The sequence below is a fragment of the Taurulus bubalis genome, assembly GCF_910589615.1.
Source record: "Taurulus bubalis genome assembly, chromosome: 12".
Classification (NCBI taxonomy): Eukaryota; Metazoa; Chordata; class Actinopteri; order Perciformes; family Cottidae; genus Taurulus; species Taurulus bubalis.
In genome coordinates, this window is record NC_136600.1 from 16,342,960 (window position 1) to 16,362,032 (window position 19,073).

Genomic DNA, 19,073 nt, shown 5'->3' on the forward strand with positions numbered 1-19,073 from the left:
CCACCCATCACTAGCTACTAACTACCCACCAGCTGTCACAACCCATTGCATTACCAAAACAAAAGGTTTCCCACACGAGATAGCTGGGAAGACGCAACTGCTTAACAACCCCTTCCACTTCTACAGTTTTGGTGAAGATAAGAGTGAATATGCAAGTGAGTTGCCGCCTTTATAGCCAAGCTTGTATCATGCTTCCATTATTCTACTCCCACACTACACAGTTTCTCCGTTTTAGTCCGTCTGTCAAGAGTCCTTGTCAAGGTCCCAGTGATAGCGATGGCATGAGCAGAAGCCGTGTGAGACAAGTTGTTTCTTTTCTCCGTTTGATTTCCAGTTCTTTGGGACCAGATAACAGCAATGCTCTTTTCAGAATATCCCTCCACACCGTCCTGTTCATTCAGTCCATTCTGGGGCTGCACTGTGATTAATAGTAGGCTATGATTCAAATACATTTTCAAAAATAAGAGTGGTATTATTTTCTCTTCTCCATCAGACAGGGACAAGATCCTGGAGCCACAAAATCCTTGGGAGGAATCCTCCATCCCTCCTTTATCCTCTCCTCCTCCTTTCCGCCTCTCCTCTATACGTAAACAGCAGTCCGTGAGATGACGGAGCCATCCCGCTGGGACTCCATGTCATCATCCATGTAATTTCCAATCATATCGTCCTGGTCATGCGGTGGGCGAAGCTGAAGGATGGGGGCTCCTCCTCCAGTGAAGTGGTCATACCTCTCGTCCTCCTCCAGCTCATCAAACTTCCTCCTTTCCACGTCATCCAATTCATTGCTCAGCAGGATATCTTGGGCGGTGGGTGTAGTGGCAACAACTTCAGGCCGGCCCCCAATGGTGAGCGGCTGGTGGTGGTTGTTTTTCTCTCCGAGGCCCTGGTTGGGTGAGCTCTCGTTGTAAACGTATATGGGGCCATTGTTGTTGCCGCCTCCGACGCCACCGCCTGCGCCTCCACCCGTGCCGTTCTTGCTGGCCTTCTTGCCACCGCCAAATATGCGTGTCTTCATGTCACCGCCATTGGCGCGGTAACCCTGCTGTTGCCTGCGGCTACGGGTGACAAGCACGGCGATGAGAGCGGCGACCAAAAGGAGGGCCAGCAGGGAGCCAATCACAGCACCTGCCACCACGCCGGCATTGGATGGGTTCACTGAGGGCTCTGTAGGAGGGAGGGAGGGAGAGGCAGGGAGGAAGAAAGGAATATGGGTGAGAAAAGCGAAAAAAAGAGAACAGTGTGAAACATGGAGCGAGGGCAGGGGGGAAATAGAGACAGCATAAAGAGGAAAAAGGAAGAAAGGGTAATTTCGAGGAAAAACGAGAAAGGTAGGAGTTGGAGGATGTCAGTTGTGCTGGTCTGAATTGTATTCAGTGAAGTGTGTAAGAGTGCTGAGGTGTCAGTACAGTCAAAAGTGTGTGGGGTGTGTATACGTGTGTGTGCATTGAGCCTCTTCCTACACTGACATTTCCTCCTCGCCCTCAGAGCTGCTCCTGTCCCAATTCCCACAGCCACGTCACGACAACGACGCAGCTCCCCGTGTTGCCCTTCAACGGCCAGGGTCCATCCAAGGCTCACCACAAATCACAAGGCAAGTCAAGGCAAGGGGGAGGGCGGGTGAAAGCCACATACACATACACTTTCTGAAGGAGCGGGAAATGGCGCGTGCAGGGGCAAAACAGGTGGAGGCCATGCAGCGGAGGAGGATAATGATGGATTGAGGAGTGGATGTTGGAAATTAGAAGAGGAGGTGGCAGAGTGAGTAAGTGACAAAGTGACTCTGTGGAATGACAACTGTTCCTGGAAGCCATGAGCATTGAGCAGAGGGAAACTTTGGCAAACCCTCTCTGCAAAAGGCGCTGCGCCAGTTAGCTCTATTAGTTTAGTCACGACTGCCATGGTGCACATGGCATACACAAGAAAAGAAGCCATTTTAAGACTGGTGGAAGACTGGATGAGGAGGGTATAAGTAAAACTAGGCTCCACAGTATTTCTGTCGGTGTATCAAAACTTCAGAGCGAGGTACAGTAGTCGTAATCAGGGTTGTGAAGACATCCTATATGACTCCTACTCTGAACTCCCACTTCCTCGACTTCCCAGTGACATTAGTTCAATATTTCAAAGCAAGTATTTGAACAGCAAAAAGATACAACTGGTTTGCAGAGAAGGAAACCACCAGTTAACACTTGGTATCGTTTAAAATGTTTTGATTTACTGTGGTAATAACACGCCTTCGGTACCACCAATACCCAAATACTGTTTTCACTTCATTCCTTACTTTGAGGAATGTTTTTCTAAAATCTAAATCAGCCTATTTAAATGCAATGGTTATGTTCTCAGACATGCAGCCTAAAAATATATATTAAATTGTGTAAAATCAGCAAAGTTATGATTCCATATTCAATCAGGAAGTATTGGCTCACAATTAAGCAAATCAGCTTTCAGTACTTGCCATGGACACATTTCAATCATTACTCAAAGTATTGAGGTTTGCTATCAGGCTAGTTAAGACACGCCGAGAGAGTAAAGCCTCGAGCAGAACCATGACAGTGTTACTGCTTTGCACAGGCTTTTTGGGGCCATGAGTTCAGGGCTCTAAGTGCTTTCTGGGACTATGACAACTCCCTGCAGACACTGTGACCGTTTCCCCCATGTGGTCATCATCTATAACTTAGTGGGCAGGGAGTATGGCACTAACACTGCCAGAGTTAAGGGTCAGCTCCACTCATGCTGTACGCATTCACTGTACTGTGAAGCACTTTGAACCAACATGTTCTCCAAATCACAGACAAGGAAATATGTACAAGTAATAACTTGTATAGTGAGGACAAGCACTTCAGTATGATGGATATACAGCTCAGACTTTATTCCAAAAGCTGTTTTTGCAACAACGTGCCTCCCTTCAGAGCTTTAAAAGCTACTTTTCATACAAGGGAATATTGATGCCTGAATGTATATTATTCCTACTTGTCCAGGTTTCAAAGCATTCAAGTTTAGAGCTAAGGATGTTTTTTGCATGAATACATGTATTTTATCATTTTTATTTATTCCGTTTGGACCATTTTCAATATCCCTGATGCAATAAGCAAAATTATTTTACTACACATTGATGGAAAAATATTATTATTCTCACGGAATAAAGTGTTTTTATCATCCATAATTTTCAAGTGTTCCTGCTTCCTTCAGGTTTGAGCACATGAGCTACACAATGAAATCAAGAACCCTTGGCTAAGCTGAACATCCTGTCTGCTTCTCTGGCTTTCCTTTCCACTCAGTGCACTTTCACCAGCCGCTGCAGAGGATTAAACAGCGGACGCTACAGTTGAAATCCCTGCCTAAATTTGAAAAGAAGTGAATCAGCCTGATTCTGATTGTCCTTCCCATTTGAAATCCATCAGAAGCTGGCCCCTTGTGGTAAGTGTACAGAGAGTTGACCGAATTACTCTTGTAACACTGATTCTTGTCAAAAGAAGAAGTGGTAGTCTACACCTGTGCCCCGCTCTACTCATCCTCTTTATTTCTGCCTCTCATCTCCTCCACTAACCCTTTCTCCATCTCTGCCTCCACTCCACCAGCTGTCTCCTGCATACTCTTTTCGTGTCCCCGAAATTCAATTCTCCCTGCCAACTTATGTTTGTATTTCACATGCTACTTTTCTCCTCTGCGCTTCATTTTCAATTTTTGCCTCGGGGGATGGAGGGGATCATTTCATGTGGGTATATTTTCTCTCGTTTTCTTTAAAAAAAAATTCCCAGCCGCCTACCCAAGCACAGTCTCCCTCCCCTCCTATTTTCCCGCGAGCAGTGCTAAACATTCCTGTTCACACACATGAGAGTGAGAGCTAGCCCTCAGTGTCCACTTGTAACAGGAACACAAGAAATGCATTATCACCTCAGGCTCCGTGGCACTCTGGCACAGGCAACAATCTCAGTGCAAACTTGGAGCCGGATGCTGCCATACATTGCAGTCTCATCAAAGGGAATTACGCTGAAAATGAAATGCAAATGCCCCCTAAATTCCTCTCATCCAATTATTTTTTAACTGCGTCGATCAAGTCAGTTCTTAAGTGTCTCTGTCTATGCTGTCTACGTCTATGCTGGTGATTTTAAATGCATTTCGTGGGTGATAATTCATGTTTTATTCTCCCCTTCTAAAGACCACGCTTAAAAGATTCAAGAGATAGATGTAAAAGAAGCCACCCCAGGCTCCCAGTACAGGCCCACTACAGGCCCACTACAGACCCAGACACATCCCAACAAAGCACCAGAGGAATTTATTTCAGTGGGTGAGGAGAGGACATCTTCTAAACACATGTTGCTGGATGAGCCAGCAGAAAAACCTGCAATATGCATGCTGTGTGGATAACAAGCGGGGGGGAGACAGAAAAACAAACATGCAGAACTAGAGTACCCCACCCATTCCTTCCACACACACCAACCATACTGCGGAATCCCAAATAACTGAATGCTCCTTATTTAGTCATGTCCAGCACGACCTAAGCTCCAAGTGACCGCAAGTAATGAAAGAGATGGAGCGGAAGTAACGTCTGCAGCCTCCCAAAAACATGCATGGAGACACACACACACACGATTGGGCTGCACCTAAAGCATAGCTCAGTAGTTATCTCCGTCAGCATGTTAACTTATTGAAGAGAGCTGTGAGTGTGTGCTAATGAGGGGTGGGCAGGGGGCCAGTAGCAGGCTGCAGGGAGACTTGGCTCCATCAGACCTGTTCCCTAGCTGTTTTTCGCATGGCCGGAGACACACACTGACAGACACAGACAGATACAGGCAGGCACACACCCAAACCCAGTGGAGGAAATTGTCCAAGCCCTTTGCTCTTGAATTGCCTTATGAGATGAGTCTGAAAATGGGAGAGAATTGTGAAATTGATGAAGAGATGGGACTACTAAGCTGTGATTAAGGAAGAGCTACTAGTTTTAAAGAGTTAAGCTTAAAGATAGGGGGAGATAGCACAGGCATGAGCGGGGGGGGCGGGGGGGGGAGAAGGAAAGAGAGAGAGAGCTGGGGGCAGGAGTCTCTCCTTTGAGCGTGGAGCTCAGCGGCAGACTTGCGGAGGCTGAAAGACAACCTGTGAGAGATAAGGAGGATGAGGAGAGAGCATATGCTAACTGTGAGGATGAGAGATGCAATGAAAAGAGCAAACTGCAGCAAAAGATAGCGAGGGAGAGATAAATCAAAAGAAAGCGGAGGGGAGAACAGGGGTAAAATACTTCTGTGTGTGAGTAAGCAGCATGGATCGAAGATGAGGCGGTGAGGAGATGACATCCATCCCTCTTTGTCTCTGAGGGCACAGGACAAGACTGAGGGCATAGGATTTGGGCAAACACCCACACAGACAGACACACACACAAGTGTGTAGATGTATGCATGTCAGCAGCTGTGGGGTAGAGAGGAGTGGGGGGACCTGCTATGTAGCAGGTGCTGGCCATTTCACGCCTGTCGGCCCCTCTTAGCCCTGTTTGTCTACACATTCACATTAGCCTCCACAGGTCTGCATTGCTATCCCATCTGGAGTCATTCCGCATCTTTCTCTCCGTTTCGACAATCATTCACTCCAACCAACACAAACTCAATCTCTTTCTTTCTGAATACTTCTTCCTTCAACAAAACCTTCTTAACTCTGACATTTGCTGGTTGCCTCAGTCACCTCTTAACTGCCGGCAAATTTAGCTCACATCTAATCCTCCTCCTCCTCTGCCAGTGAGTAAGAGAGGAGTGGGAAGGAGGGAGGAGGTGGTCGGCCAAGAGAGCGCAAGAGGAGATGGAGGTGGGAGATGATAGGACAAGGAAACTGTGGAAAGTTGAACACTGTAAGAGACAAGAGAAATGAAAAGGAGAGAGGAAGCAAAAGAAAAGGAGAAAGTGGGAGGAAGAATGGGAGTGAAAATGTGAGATGAAGAATGGGAGTGAAAATGTAGGATAAAACACAGGAGTAAGAAAGGAGCGGATGGTGGAATGAGGAGAGAAGCAGCCAGGAGCTGAAGCAGCAAAGGGTGACTGATCCGCTCTGAGAGGCTTGGAGACAGACACACGCTGGAAGATAGTGGAGGCCAATAGCAGTGGAGATGGGATGCAGTGGCACAAGATTCCCATGGGAGTTTTAAATGCTGTCAGCATCTGCTCTATCCCTCAATGTGTGGCGAGCATGCTGGCACCGATTTATCCTGGTGCACGTTCTCTGGCTTTTTAGTCGAAAAGCAGCCGCCTCCATCTTCCTCCCTCTGCTCCCTCGATCGTTGTATCTGCCGTGCTTGTTGCTTGTAATACACAGCAGGAGATGGTGACATCCTTTGTGCTACAGAAGCCAGTTACGCTACTGTGCAGCAGTACAGAATGGCCCCAGAGGAGTGGTGATGCATGCTGTGGCACCATAAGGAGCCAAGGGACTTGAAGAAAGATGGTGGGTGAGAGAGGAAGACAGGAGAAGAAAAAAAAGAATGAAATAAGCAGAGACTGAGGCAAGAGGACGAGAAAAAGGAGGAAAGAAAAAAATGAGGGCATGAAGTAACTGGGTTTCTCTAAACTGGAAGTACCCGAGAAACACACTCCCCTCCCCCCCCCCCCCCCCCCCTCCCCCCCATTATGGGCACAATTTACCCCCTTGTCAGCAGAAAATAACTTCCGGTTAAGTGCAGGCAGAAAAGTGGAGGGGATGTATTTTGTATGAAAGGAAATGCAGAAGTGAACCTTGATGCGGGGTACAGCTAAACCTATTGCGGAACAGAGGGGGTTGGCTGTATGGACTTTTTTAAATAGAAACTGGCAACATTCTGGATGGTACAACAAGCTACGCAGAGCACAGACAGATGCATACACCTAAATACACACACAACATATCGCAAATAATAACCAGCAAACACACATAGACCGACGGGGTATCAGCACTCATCTCAGCTTAACCCAAGGCAACACTGAAATACACTTCATTTCGAAGTCAACAGTGTCACCGAGAGTCAAATACATCACTTTTAGAGTCGCTGACACTAATGAACGCACTCATTAGCTTTGCTTTAGTCTCTCCTGTCATTAGTGACGGCCATAGGTACTGCTGAGAAGCTAGGCAGTAGCTATTGTGATCATGACTTTTGGGGGCCGACTGCTCCCACTCATTTTAGAAAGATAAAAGAAAAAGCGGAAATATCATCTCTATGTGCACCGCTCACAATGTGATCTATCACTAAAAACCTCTTGAAAAACCACTTTGCAAATGCCATGTGATGTACAAAGCCGAAAGACAGAACTTGAGGCAGAGAAACTTTGATAATTCCGTTTTATTGAGCGCATGCAAAGAGACAGAAATGTGACATGCATTCTTAATAGGACACAGAGGAAGAGGTATTAAAAGTTTAAAGGGAGAACTAAAAAGCACGCAAATACATATTCTAAAAACACACACACACAGAGCAGCTGGACCCTCTATCCCTACACTACACACCCAAGACAATCCTCAGCACAGAATGTGTGTGTGTTCATGTGACATGTGAGGCAGAATAAGGTGTGTATCCCTGAGGAAAACATTCGAGCATCGCACATCAGGAAATGTGTAGCATGTGTGATGAAAGTGCACTTGGTTCCAGTTGAGATGATATAAATGTTTTCATATTCAAGCCAGGGTAAGTTTAAGATGATAAACGAGATCCATGTGAGCCACAAATGTGTTTTTCATTTCACTCCTGAAATGTAAACTGCTTTACTGAAACACTGACTGTGTATAATTCATCTGTGTGGCAGGACATTTGCGACTTATACATTTGGGGCAAATTACACAAATGGGTGGATTCGTGATCTCGGGAGTGATTTTAATGGTCAGTCATCAAATCAAAACAGAAGTGCACAAAAAGAACACTTGTATTACTCGTGTCAAGCACACATTGTTGTACTCAAAGCAGGTTTAAGGTTTGCATTTCTAAATGTTATCTGACCTACATCTTGAGGATTGTTTATGCACAAGCTATGTATTTATATACTTGCATGTTCACGTGTTGGGGTGTGTGCGCCTGTTTGTGTCCTCAAACTCACCTCTAACAATGACCGTGACCTGGTCCTTGCCGGTCCCGATGCGGTTCCTGACCTCGCAGACAAAAGTGGTGTTGACAGCATCGTCCACCTTCAGGACCTTCAGCACGTTGTCTGTGATCTGCACTGTGTCTGGCTTCTCTCCTGACATCCTGCAGAGACATGAGCATACAGGCATGAGGAAAAAGGAGAAGGCCAGAAAAAGGAAAGTGAATAGAATAGGTTTGTTCAACTTTAGGCACAATGAGAGCATTGAGACTAAATAAGTGCATTTAGAGAAATGTGCTGTATTGTGCTATGTCATCAAATTCCACTAATCTTGATCGGCAGTGCAAAACCAATCCTTCCTCTAAAGGCAATCCATTATCACACAGTGAAGAAAAATACGATGGGGACATCAAAACTGTTGGATCTGGGCCCAAAAACTTATCTCTCCCATTTTAAAGTAACAGACTTTCCGTTTGTGTTGCTTTTTTTCTAATTTCGTCGGTTACGTTAATAGCTGATAAGACAAAATAAAAAATTTAAAAAGAGGGGAAAGAGGGAGTCATATTGTGCTTTTCATTATGCTAGGGTTAATTCTCGAGTCGCAGAGTCCATTATGATAAATGATACGGCTATCTCTATAATCAGAGCAGAGGGCTGTAGTGGCAATAATAAAAAGCGCTGATTACAGCTCTGGACCTGGGAATGAAGGGTACGGAGGATTGAGAGGAAGAGAGATAAGAGAAAGGAAGAAACAATGGGAAACAGAGAAGGAGCAAGACATAACAAAAGATGATGATGGCTGTGCGGATACTCACGTCTTCCACTGAGTGGTCAATGGAGCAGGGTTTCCCTTAGCCTGGCAGGTGAGCGCCACATTTGTACGACCCACATACCAATTATTGTCATAACCAACTATTGTCACCTTAGGGATGTCTGAGGGAAGGTCAGGTGAATGGCAGAAGGGATGAGAAAAAACAAAACAGCAATAAACTCAATTAGTCACGCCAAGTGTCATGTTAATGTGTGAACAGCAAAGTAATTCATGGAATAGACCAGGGGTGGGCAATTAATGTTCCCAAGGGGCCACATGAGAAATTGGGCCGAACCAATAGGCTGAACCTAATTCAATTAACTCAATATTATTGTTATTAGTTTGTTTTGAGCTGCTACAGGTAAGAACACATGTTACAATAAGGCTATGAAAATATGTGTGCGTGTGGCGTCTTACATTGAACTGCTAGCTTCAACGGGAAGCTCTCTGGTTTGACCTGGGTCCTGTGCGCCACCACGCAGCTGAGGTCTTTCCCGTTGTCTGCTGCTGTGGGAAGCATGCGGTACTCGCTGCTGACGGTCACGGTGTTATCGGCCCCCAGCTTGGACACCGTTGTCGCATTGCCGTTGGCTGTGGTCACCCAGGAGATCTCGGCAGCGGGGCGGCCATCAGCAGACTCACAGCGTGCCACAACGACCGGCTTATCGCCTGCTAGCACTGTGACGATGGAGGCCGAGTTCTGAGGCTTAGCTGATGGACGGATGGATTGATGCAAGGGCGAAGGGTGAAGAGAGAGAGACAGAGTGGCAGAGAAGATTAAAGGATGTAGAAATAGATAATAGAAATAAGACAGCTGAGGGAAAGATAATGTGCACCATTATTGATAAACAATTTGAGTCGCCAGCCTGGAAAAAGCAAATCCAAAAACTCAAACCACTTCTGTCCCCCCACTGACCCTCTCTCCTGTTTATTTTCTGTCCAGAGCCCATATTGATAAACACGTACAAGAACCAGTCCAAACACATCCAAACCCTAAATCGTCTTTCCATCTCTCCCTACATTTCTTTAATCTATTCCCCTTTCTATCCCCATCACTGTTGACAAATTATTTCCATGACCGGTCCAGTGCATTTCCATACACAAATTCGAAATCACTCCATGATCTCTGTCATCCCCCATCCTGTCTACTTTACCTCCTTCCTCATCCCTCCTCAATTTCCCTCCATGATACGAGTGTGGGATCAGAGGAGAGGAGGCAGGACAGGAGCTGACAGCAGGCATGACAAGCAGCCAGATCAATACAGTGCCTTAGGGGAGGCAGGGAGGCATGATGCGTTGGAGAGTGAAGAGAGCGTAGCGGAGGCACTAGTGGCCAAGGTTAGACCAATGGTTCTATTGCATTAACAAGAACACAATTGATCTGACAATACCACTTATAATAGCAATTAAGCCGCGCTGGACATGCTTTTAACCTGCATGCTACCTTTGGGGGAGGGAGATAGCTAGAGAGAGGGAGGCGGAGACTACTTTGCATATTACACATTACATATAAAATAACTAGCACACCGTAACAGCTTCAATGTACCTTGATTCAGGAAGTCTAACTCTACTAAAGAGACAAGCACCATGAGACACTAGATTTTTCTTCGGGAAAAGCAGTCGAACAGTTCTCTTGTTTTAAATTACTTTGACTAATCAATCTATTCATGATATGAAAGTCTGGCAAAAAGTCTTTGACAAACTAAAGATCTTTCAGAACACTGGGTGGTGTTGGGTTTGATTTCTTTGTACTTGACAAAGAGACAATTGTGGTACCTTTTTTTTTTTTTTTCAATCTATGAATTATGTTTGTGACCTACCCAGCATGACCAGCTGCGTGATGCCTTGATCGTTGCCTCTGGGGTAGGTGGCATACTCGCAGATGTACTTCCCCTCATCGGTCATCCTAACATCGCTTATCTCGATGGAGGGATTGGCGAGGTTTGGAGGACTGGGCGTGAAGCTGACTCTGCCCTTCACGGGCGAGTCGGGGTAGCTGGCCTCATAGCTGGGGTGAAACACAGCAATGTTGATCCTTTCTCCGTCCTTTGGCTCGTAGATCCAAGTGACCTGTGGTGGAGGGGGCACGGGGTCAGTGGTTAGGATGCGAACAGTGACTCAACAGCAGGCCTCATTTATCATGGCATTGATAGACAACACTGCAGAGCATTTTAAGAAAGCATCCATTTTTCTGTAAACTCCACAGGGCATCACAGCGGCATCACAATCAAGGAATTGGAGTAGGTATGAATATGGATGCAACTCTTTCAGGAGCAGCACTTGCTCTCTCTCAGCTGCTCTTAGCGGAACCAAACAGAGTTGTGTACTTCCCACTTCATTGAGATGCGACTAAGAAGTCTTTCTATTACCATATTCAATCCCCTGAAGCAAAATGAAAGTTAGTATGGTTTGTTCGGAGTCATAAAATCTGATAAAAAATGAATAAATAAAACTATTACCAGCCTTGGGATCATTTCTGTGGGCTACGATTTGCTAGATTAAGGTTTAATGTGATAAGTAAACAAGGCACATGGACATGTATTATCCTTTTATGTTTATTGTGATTGCAATTAATTGCTCTTATCCATCTGTGGGACTACGTTTTACACACACCTGCAGAATCAGGTTGATACATAATTGACAAATACTTTATTCTATAGCAAAATAGGCACAGGTTTAGTCGAATATTACATCGTGTATTCGCTTAATGGTCAATGGGTTTGCGTCAATTGTGAAAACAAATTGTATTCCCAAGCAATTTCAACAAATTGTACTGTGTCAAGTCAGCACAATGAGCTGCAATTTCGGGATGAAACAGACACTTTTATTAGAATTTCATCCCACAAACCAAGTTTAGAGGCGATATGAGTGCAGTTGTGTAAAGAAGTAATCTAATCGTGACTGAAAAAAAAGAAAAATAAATTCTATCAAGACTGTATCTGACCATTGTGAGCTGAATCCCAGCGGCATCAGTGAAGGCGCAGCGCAGGTTGACAGTTTGGCCAGGATACGACAACACTTCTGGCTCCACCTTAACCCGCTGACCGGACACTCCTAGGAGAAATAGAGAAAGAAAGGGAGAAACATTAATGTCAGTCTTTCCTTTATCCCCAAATTGGCAGAGGAGACAAGGAAAGGGAGCAGAGGAATCGTGTTGCTACAAAGCCTGCTGATAAATGAGGACAGTGTGGCAGTGTCTGGTACAACAGAGGACAGCATTAGTGAACCCAGGCAAGTAGGCCAAGAGTCTGGTATCTCTCCATGGCTGTGCGTGCGGCTGAAAAAAGGGGATATGTGGTTTTAAAAAAAAAAAAGAAAAAAAAAGAGGAAATCCAGTTCTCTTTTGCACATAGGTCATAAATCATCCGGATGGTTTATGCTTTTCTGTAGCCTGCCATTTGCTGTGCCGACACATTCCTATGTTACAGCAAAGAATCAAAATAAATATGCTTTTCTTAGTGCGTCGTGTCAGTGGGAGTGTGAGAAACAGAAAGAGAGAAGGAGCTTTAAAACGACAATCTGTCCACATTTACATGTGTGTGAAACTGTGTTTATGTGTGTGTAATCCAGGTCTCTGTGAAAATGTAATTACTTGTAGGAGTAAGCGCGCATTAGTGTATGTCGGCAAGATGGCACCTGTTTTAAGTGAGAGTGGATTACCTGCGGATACACAACTTCAAATGTCTGCAGCCAGGGTCTGTGTGTTTGAGCGAAGGCTAGTGTGCTTACAATGAGTCTACAGCAAGCTACAACAGCACCAAGGAAATTATTTCCCCTCAAGACAAACAATTACTTGCGGAACTAGTTCCACCAGTTTGTGCTGAGCCAAAGCAGTTGTGAGACTAATATGATCTGCAGGGCTGATGGAGCACACAAACAGAAACTCCCACACACATTAAATCCATAGGCTAGGAGATAAGAAGAAAGGCCAGTGCTGTCTTTCTCTTTTGACGAGCAATAAACACCACACCTTCTCTACTCAAGGGAGATCTGAGTTATCAATACAGCAGAAAAGAAAAGGAGCAAAAGACTGAGAGGGAAAGCGGAGGAAAACAAGCCTTTCCTAGAATAACACCAGCTCTCCCAGGACCAGCCCAATTTACAACCACAAAACAACCCCCTTGTAGCCCACAGAGGAACCTCTGGACAACCACTAAGCAGCCCGTGGGAGCAGCACAGAGCCATTGGGTTGGAGAGAGGAACAGCTTGCTCTTTTCTCCCCCTCTTGGACACATACACAAGCATAGCTGTGCAAGTATACACACACAAGTATGTGTGCACACACACACACACACACACACACACACACACACACACACGTCTCATGACAGCTTTATTGTCGATCTCCTGGCGTGATCTTTAAAAAATGTTGAGCATTTACAGAAGACTAAGCTTCAACCCTCGGCCTATCTACCTGAACTAGTCTGACTAACTACAGATTGGTTACCACACGATGTAGCAGAGCAAAAGAAAAAGGGGATGAAGGGTGATTAAACCCCTTGATTACTAGTCTCGCTTCATTGTATGTAACAATGTCAGAGGTCATTACGCAATAGGGACTGGATATTAGTTCCTCTGCCTGAGGTCTCACTTGTCTGCACATGTGCAAATTCACACACAACCGCATGCACAGCTGTTGTGTCCACACAATGTGGGGGCAGAGCCGAGCTGGGCCTGTTGTCCATCATTCTGAGGCAATAAGAGGGAAGCCAACACAGGTCGGCTCCTGCCAGAGCTCAGATGAGAGACAGGCTGGCCTTATGAGACCCTATACAGCCCCAGGGAAATGAATATTACACACAAGACATACAAAGACTTGCACGTCTTCATCCTCCATGATAGTCCCCAAATCCCAGCCCTGAAGTCTCAGAGACTCTGCGTCATTAGAACAGCAGACACAGAAGAAAAAGTCAGCATGTGCACGCGTGTGCGTCTCTACCAACATAAAAGGCTTTTGCAGATGTTTGAAATAGTATTCGTCAGTATAAATATTTAGAGAGCATTGGTCATATTAAAAAGGAGGGGGGGGGGGGGGGGGAAGAGAGAGAGAGAGAGAGAGAGAGGGGATGCGGCGGGAGACAGGAACTAAGGGAATTAGAGAATAAAAGACGGTTCAAGGGTAAGACGAGAGGAGGAGCGACAGAGGAGGGAGACGGAGAGAAAGAAAGAGAGGGTTGGAGGGGAGGAGAGTGGTAACAGAAGCCTCGTGTCACCGCTGCTCTACTTTACAGTAGCTCGGCTGCCTGCAGGTGACATACACAGAACGCCACCAAACACACATGAACAAACAAATGCATGCGCACGCAAACTGCCCTCTTCAGCATCCTCAAGTAGTCAGATGTGGCCATCCAAAGTACTGTCACCTATCATTATGTCTTTAACACCCACATGATGTGCATGCACACAGACGCACATTATGCTGCAACACTCTTGACATATTAACACAGTCCTCTCTGATCCCCTCCCCGGTCACATTGACATTTCCATATTTCCCACCATTTGTCTGTGAAGAGGAAATTAATCAGGAAGGAAGAAGGAGAGGAAGAGGAGAGGAAGTGTGCGAGGAGGAAAAAAAGGATGAAAGGAGGAGACCAGGGACAGCCTGGGAATGCCAAAGTGATGGAGGATGAGAGTGGAATGGGAGGCGCGGGGGGTGAGGTGTAAGGAAAGTGGGGATGAAAGTGTTTGAAGAGAACACAGTGCCAGGAATAGAAAATGAAAGAGGGAGCGCGAAGAGAAAGTCCTGAGAGAAGAGGAGGATCTTGAAGGGGAGACGATGTGGGCTATAAACAAGGTTAATAGGAGACAGCTGAGAGACAAAAGACAGACATTTAGAAGAGAGATATAAAAGTGAGAGAGGAAGTAGGTGACAAAGAGAGAAAAGTGGGGGGCTTGTACAGTGTGGAGAGAAACAGCGCGGAGAGGAGGAGAAGAGACGGGAGGTGTGGAGCAGAATAGACTCCACACCTGACCTTGTGAGAAACACTGGCTGTGAATAGGGAAAGAAAAAAGCTGCGACGCAGACTGAATGAGCCAGAGGAAGTGAGAGAGTGAATGGAAAAAGAAATACTCAAAATCCTAATTTTCTCTGCAGCCCATTTGAGCCAGCCGTGGCTTATGAAACGAACATACGCTTATCACCCTGTGTCCGCCTGCCTGGCTGGCTGGCTGGCTGGCTAACTCCAACGCCTAACGGCATTCATGTCCTCTGCCTGATCCCCGCTATAGTGGAGAAAAGCACCGCGTCAGGGGGACAGGGAGTGCAGGCCATCACCTAAAATATCTAATGGCCTTCAGAGCTCACTGACTCTGCCATTTCATCAAGCTAGTGGCAATGCATGTCAGGTGGGCTAGAATGAAGCATTCCCATTCTCCGTGTTCTTGAAGATTGCTCCCCAGCACATTGTGCGTTTGTGTGTCTGAAAGAGCACCAGAGAGACAAGGAAAATGTGGGTGTGTTTCCTTTTGCCTTCAGTGCATTGCGGTCTCAATAAGCATTTTGGACATTCATTATTCTCACAGGTCTGTGTGAATTTCTCCATTTCCATTATTATCTTGTTATTGTTGTGCTCGCCGTCTCGACTCCTGAAGAACAATAGCTCTGATGCAGGCGGTATGGTGTTGTCTTGATAGAATCGGTCTCTGCCCGCTCTTTCCCTCTCTCACTTTTGTTCCTCAAATTATTTTGACATGCTGAGTTTTGGACCCGAGTGACACTTGTGATGTGATGATACCGCAAGCCCCACTTTGGTCCGACTTCACAATACAAAAAAAATGTCCTCATAATAATAAATTCATGATGTGTCCATGCCATTACATATTCACCACTACATTTAACGTGAACCAGAAGACACTGAGGTTAAGGCATCCTTGAACTTCCACTCAACCCACCTGCATGTTGGAAAACGGTGAAAGAATGATCCATCAGAACTGTTCCTCCATTGTACAATGCTCCAGGTTTTATTCTCAGTGTGTGTGTTTGTGCGCCAGCCTTGGATACAAGTCGTTTCTAAATGAAAGCGCTGCCAAATACCAGCTTTGTGAGGCTCCCGATGTGCAATTTTGTTTGTTTTTTCGAGACACTGGCCCCGTGATTATTACTGGGGTTGTTGTTTTATACAGTGCAGCTTGTAAGTATTGGGACAGTGACACATGTTTCTGTTGATTTGGCTCTGTACTCCAGCAAATGGAATTGAAAGGAAGCAATCACTGAGATTAAAGTGCTGACTTTCAGCTTTAAGGGCGTTTAAAAGCATTTACTTCCATTCTGTTCACCTCTTTTGAAGATTTCTGAACAGTGCAGCAGGATAATGACAGGGCAACAATTCCTGCGTTCTTAACACTCCACAATTAAAACTGCAGTCAGGCATTTACTCTCATAATAACCGTTTCATTTAAAATCCATTGTGCTGGTCCACAGAGCTGTACATGTCAAAATGTTTAACTAACCTGTAAGTAGAGAAACAGCTTGAGACTGTTGTTCTTCCTCAATAAATCTTCAAAAATACTGGTCCCTTTGTCACTCTAGATACTGCAATATTAAAAAGGAGTCATGACTGATGCACCTGTAATTTGTGTGCAGACCGTTCATCTTTTGAACTCTTAGCTCCTTTGTGCAACTTTCAAAAAAGCAGAAACGGCCAAAAAAAGGTGTGACGCATGTTATCCGACATTGTAGTTAAAACAACCTGCCTGTGTAGCGGCTTTATAGCCGTCAATTCTGTGTGATGCTGTGTCCTCCACACCAAAACTGTGACACTGCTGTGGCTGCGTGTCAGGTCCAAACTGCTGCTGGTATGTACTAATAGCCGTTATCAGCTGAAGTCTGGAACAGCACCAACCTGAACCTGCTGCTACTGCTACCCGACACTGTTGCAGCGCTGGTTTCTCTGACCTTCAGACACACGCGTGCGCAAACGTGCCGCACATACGGCCACACAAACCTATAATGCACGTGCACGCACGACGTGTATGCGCGCACACACACACACACACAAACGCGCACACGTAGATGTAGATACTTTGGTATGCAGGGAGTAGAGTGGGAATGCAGCTTAGCTTTGACAGGCAAGGCAGTTTGACAAGCCAAGAATAAAACAAGGAAATGAAGACTTGAGATGTGTCTCGGCTTCTCATTGACCTTTCCACTGGGATCTCTATAAGGGGCCAATCGATATCACATGAGAAAGCTACATTTAGAAGTAGCCACTGCTTATTATGGACCTCTCCAATGTCATCCTATTATAATCCATTCATGCTGTAAGATTTACTAGTGGGGAAAATTGAGTCGAAGCACCTTGGTTTGATAAAGGAGCACACTTTAAAAGACCAAGGCTATCGTGGGGGATCTGCACTCAAAACATCACTACAGATGTTCAATCAGCTTGGAAATGCAACAAAGAAACACACTTGTAAAAAGAGTTTGGTGTTACAGCAAGGTTGCATGCAGACAGCAGGTACAAAATAAAAAACAGAGCTCAGTGATGCAACAGGAGCAGAGGAGTAAAAAAAAGGTGCAAGAAGAAGGAAGAGCTACATTTCACTTTGTTCACAGTGACATGATGAAATATTTGATAACTGACTGAGCACAGAGTGTAAAAAGAAGGGAAATCAGAGGGAGAAATGAGGAAGGGAGGCAGAAATGCATGAAATGTAACAGAAGGGGAGCGAAGGAGAAATAGGGGTTCGGAGGGAGGGACACGGAGAGATATGAACAGGCTTCAAAGTGCCAAGGAGAAATGAACAGCTGGAGGAGAAATCTGCAAAGGGAGGTGTGAATGTGTGTCCGTATACCCACATGCATCTGTATACTGATGTATATCCCTATTTAGCTGCCTGTTTATTACAAACATGCCTTAGGACTCAAGCGAATATCATTTTCAAAAAAAAGCATTTGCCAATTCAATTAAGTGCATCATCTTAATGAAAAAAGACCCAGTAGGGAAGTTTAGAAATCCTTCAAAAACAGTTTTGCACTCTTGAAACTGTGAATACGTCAGCTTCAAATGCCAAACCCTCATGCCTCCAAAGCTGGCCTAGGACCTCTGTCTTGCTGCGAGACGATACGTCCATACAGTAAGCATGAGTTTGAGAGTAAGAGGAAACTGACAAAGTAGAGGAATTCACATTGGGATCTCCCATTTACTGCAGGGGCCCTGACATGCAATTACATAAACAGTCCATGCATACATCTCCCTGTGGACCCCTCTCACTCGCTCATTCATCCTTTATCTTCCATTCTCAGTTATGGATGTACCACAAACAGAATATTTCAGGACTAGCATGCTCTGGTGGTCAAACAGGTCGGAGACAAGAATCCTGTTGGTTTGAATGAAATTGGAGAAAACGGGAGTGATCCGTAAACTTTACATGCTTTCTTTTTGTTTTACCGAAGCATAACACAGCTCGCAACAGATGAACCTTACAACCAACAACATACACAACACACTTAATCATTTAGCATCTGCCGAGCTAAGGGAAAACCATGCATACAGTAACAAAAAAATGATGTGTGTGTGTGTGTATATATATATATGCGTGTGGTCGTCCTGAAACAAAACACATTTCCACACGTACAACTGCGAGGTAAAGTATAACCGCATTTAGACAGGCGCACACACACACGAGAGAGGCCCTCTTCTCCACTAGGTGAATAATTCATCCCCTCGTAAGAACGAGAGCAGTGTGCCCCCCTCCTCCTCTCATCTCTTCATTATTGATAAACACCAACATCTACACTGTACCTGACCCAGGAGAGGGAGGGAGGGAGAGAGGGAGAGAGGGAGAGAGAGAGAGAGAGAGAGAGAGAGAGAGAAGCAAGATTATTAAAACAGAAAAGGCTGTGATAAAGAATGACATTTAGACATGAAGGAATGCAGCACCTATGTAAAGTAGAGGTGTGTAAAAAGCACCAAACAGAAAAAAGAAGAAAAAAAACAAGGCTGTACGACGTGAGCACGGACTTATGGATGCAGGTTGTTATCTGGTGCTGGGCCCGTTTACAGTCAGTAAAGTCTTGCTTGTAACAGGCAGTTTACTGAGGACAGAAAGGACACAGCTCTCCTGAGCCAAACAAATAACTGCTGCTTCTATACTGCCGTGCTACTGCTATTGCTCCAACCCACTGAATAAGTGACTGAATAACTTACTGGCTGGATGGCTGACAGACACCCAGCTCCCCTGCGGCTCCTGGCTCTGCTTTGTCTGCATGGGCCCTGCACATCATTCTACCTCCA

General features: G+C 45.4%; 1 protein-coding gene across 1 annotated transcript in view; it reads right to left on the reverse strand.

Annotated features, from left to right (window-relative positions):
• Positions 1 to 580: 580 nt before the first annotated feature.
• Positions 581 to 19,073, reverse strand: part of LOC306744428 (poliovirus receptor) — a gene marked incomplete at both ends in the record, with an annotated part of 38,635 nt that continues 20,142 nt past the window's right edge. The window contains 6 exons of the mRNA XM_079227060.1: positions 581 to 1,164; positions 8,043 to 8,191; positions 8,843 to 8,960; positions 9,256 to 9,549; positions 10,659 to 10,908; positions 11,783 to 11,892. Of these exons, the coding sequence (XP_079083186.1) occupies positions 581 to 1,164; positions 8,043 to 8,191; positions 8,843 to 8,960; positions 9,256 to 9,549; positions 10,659 to 10,908; positions 11,783 to 11,892 (1,505 nt within the window). The remainder of the gene's footprint in view (positions 1,165 to 8,042; positions 8,192 to 8,842; positions 8,961 to 9,255; positions 9,550 to 10,658; positions 10,909 to 11,782; positions 11,893 to 19,073) is intronic.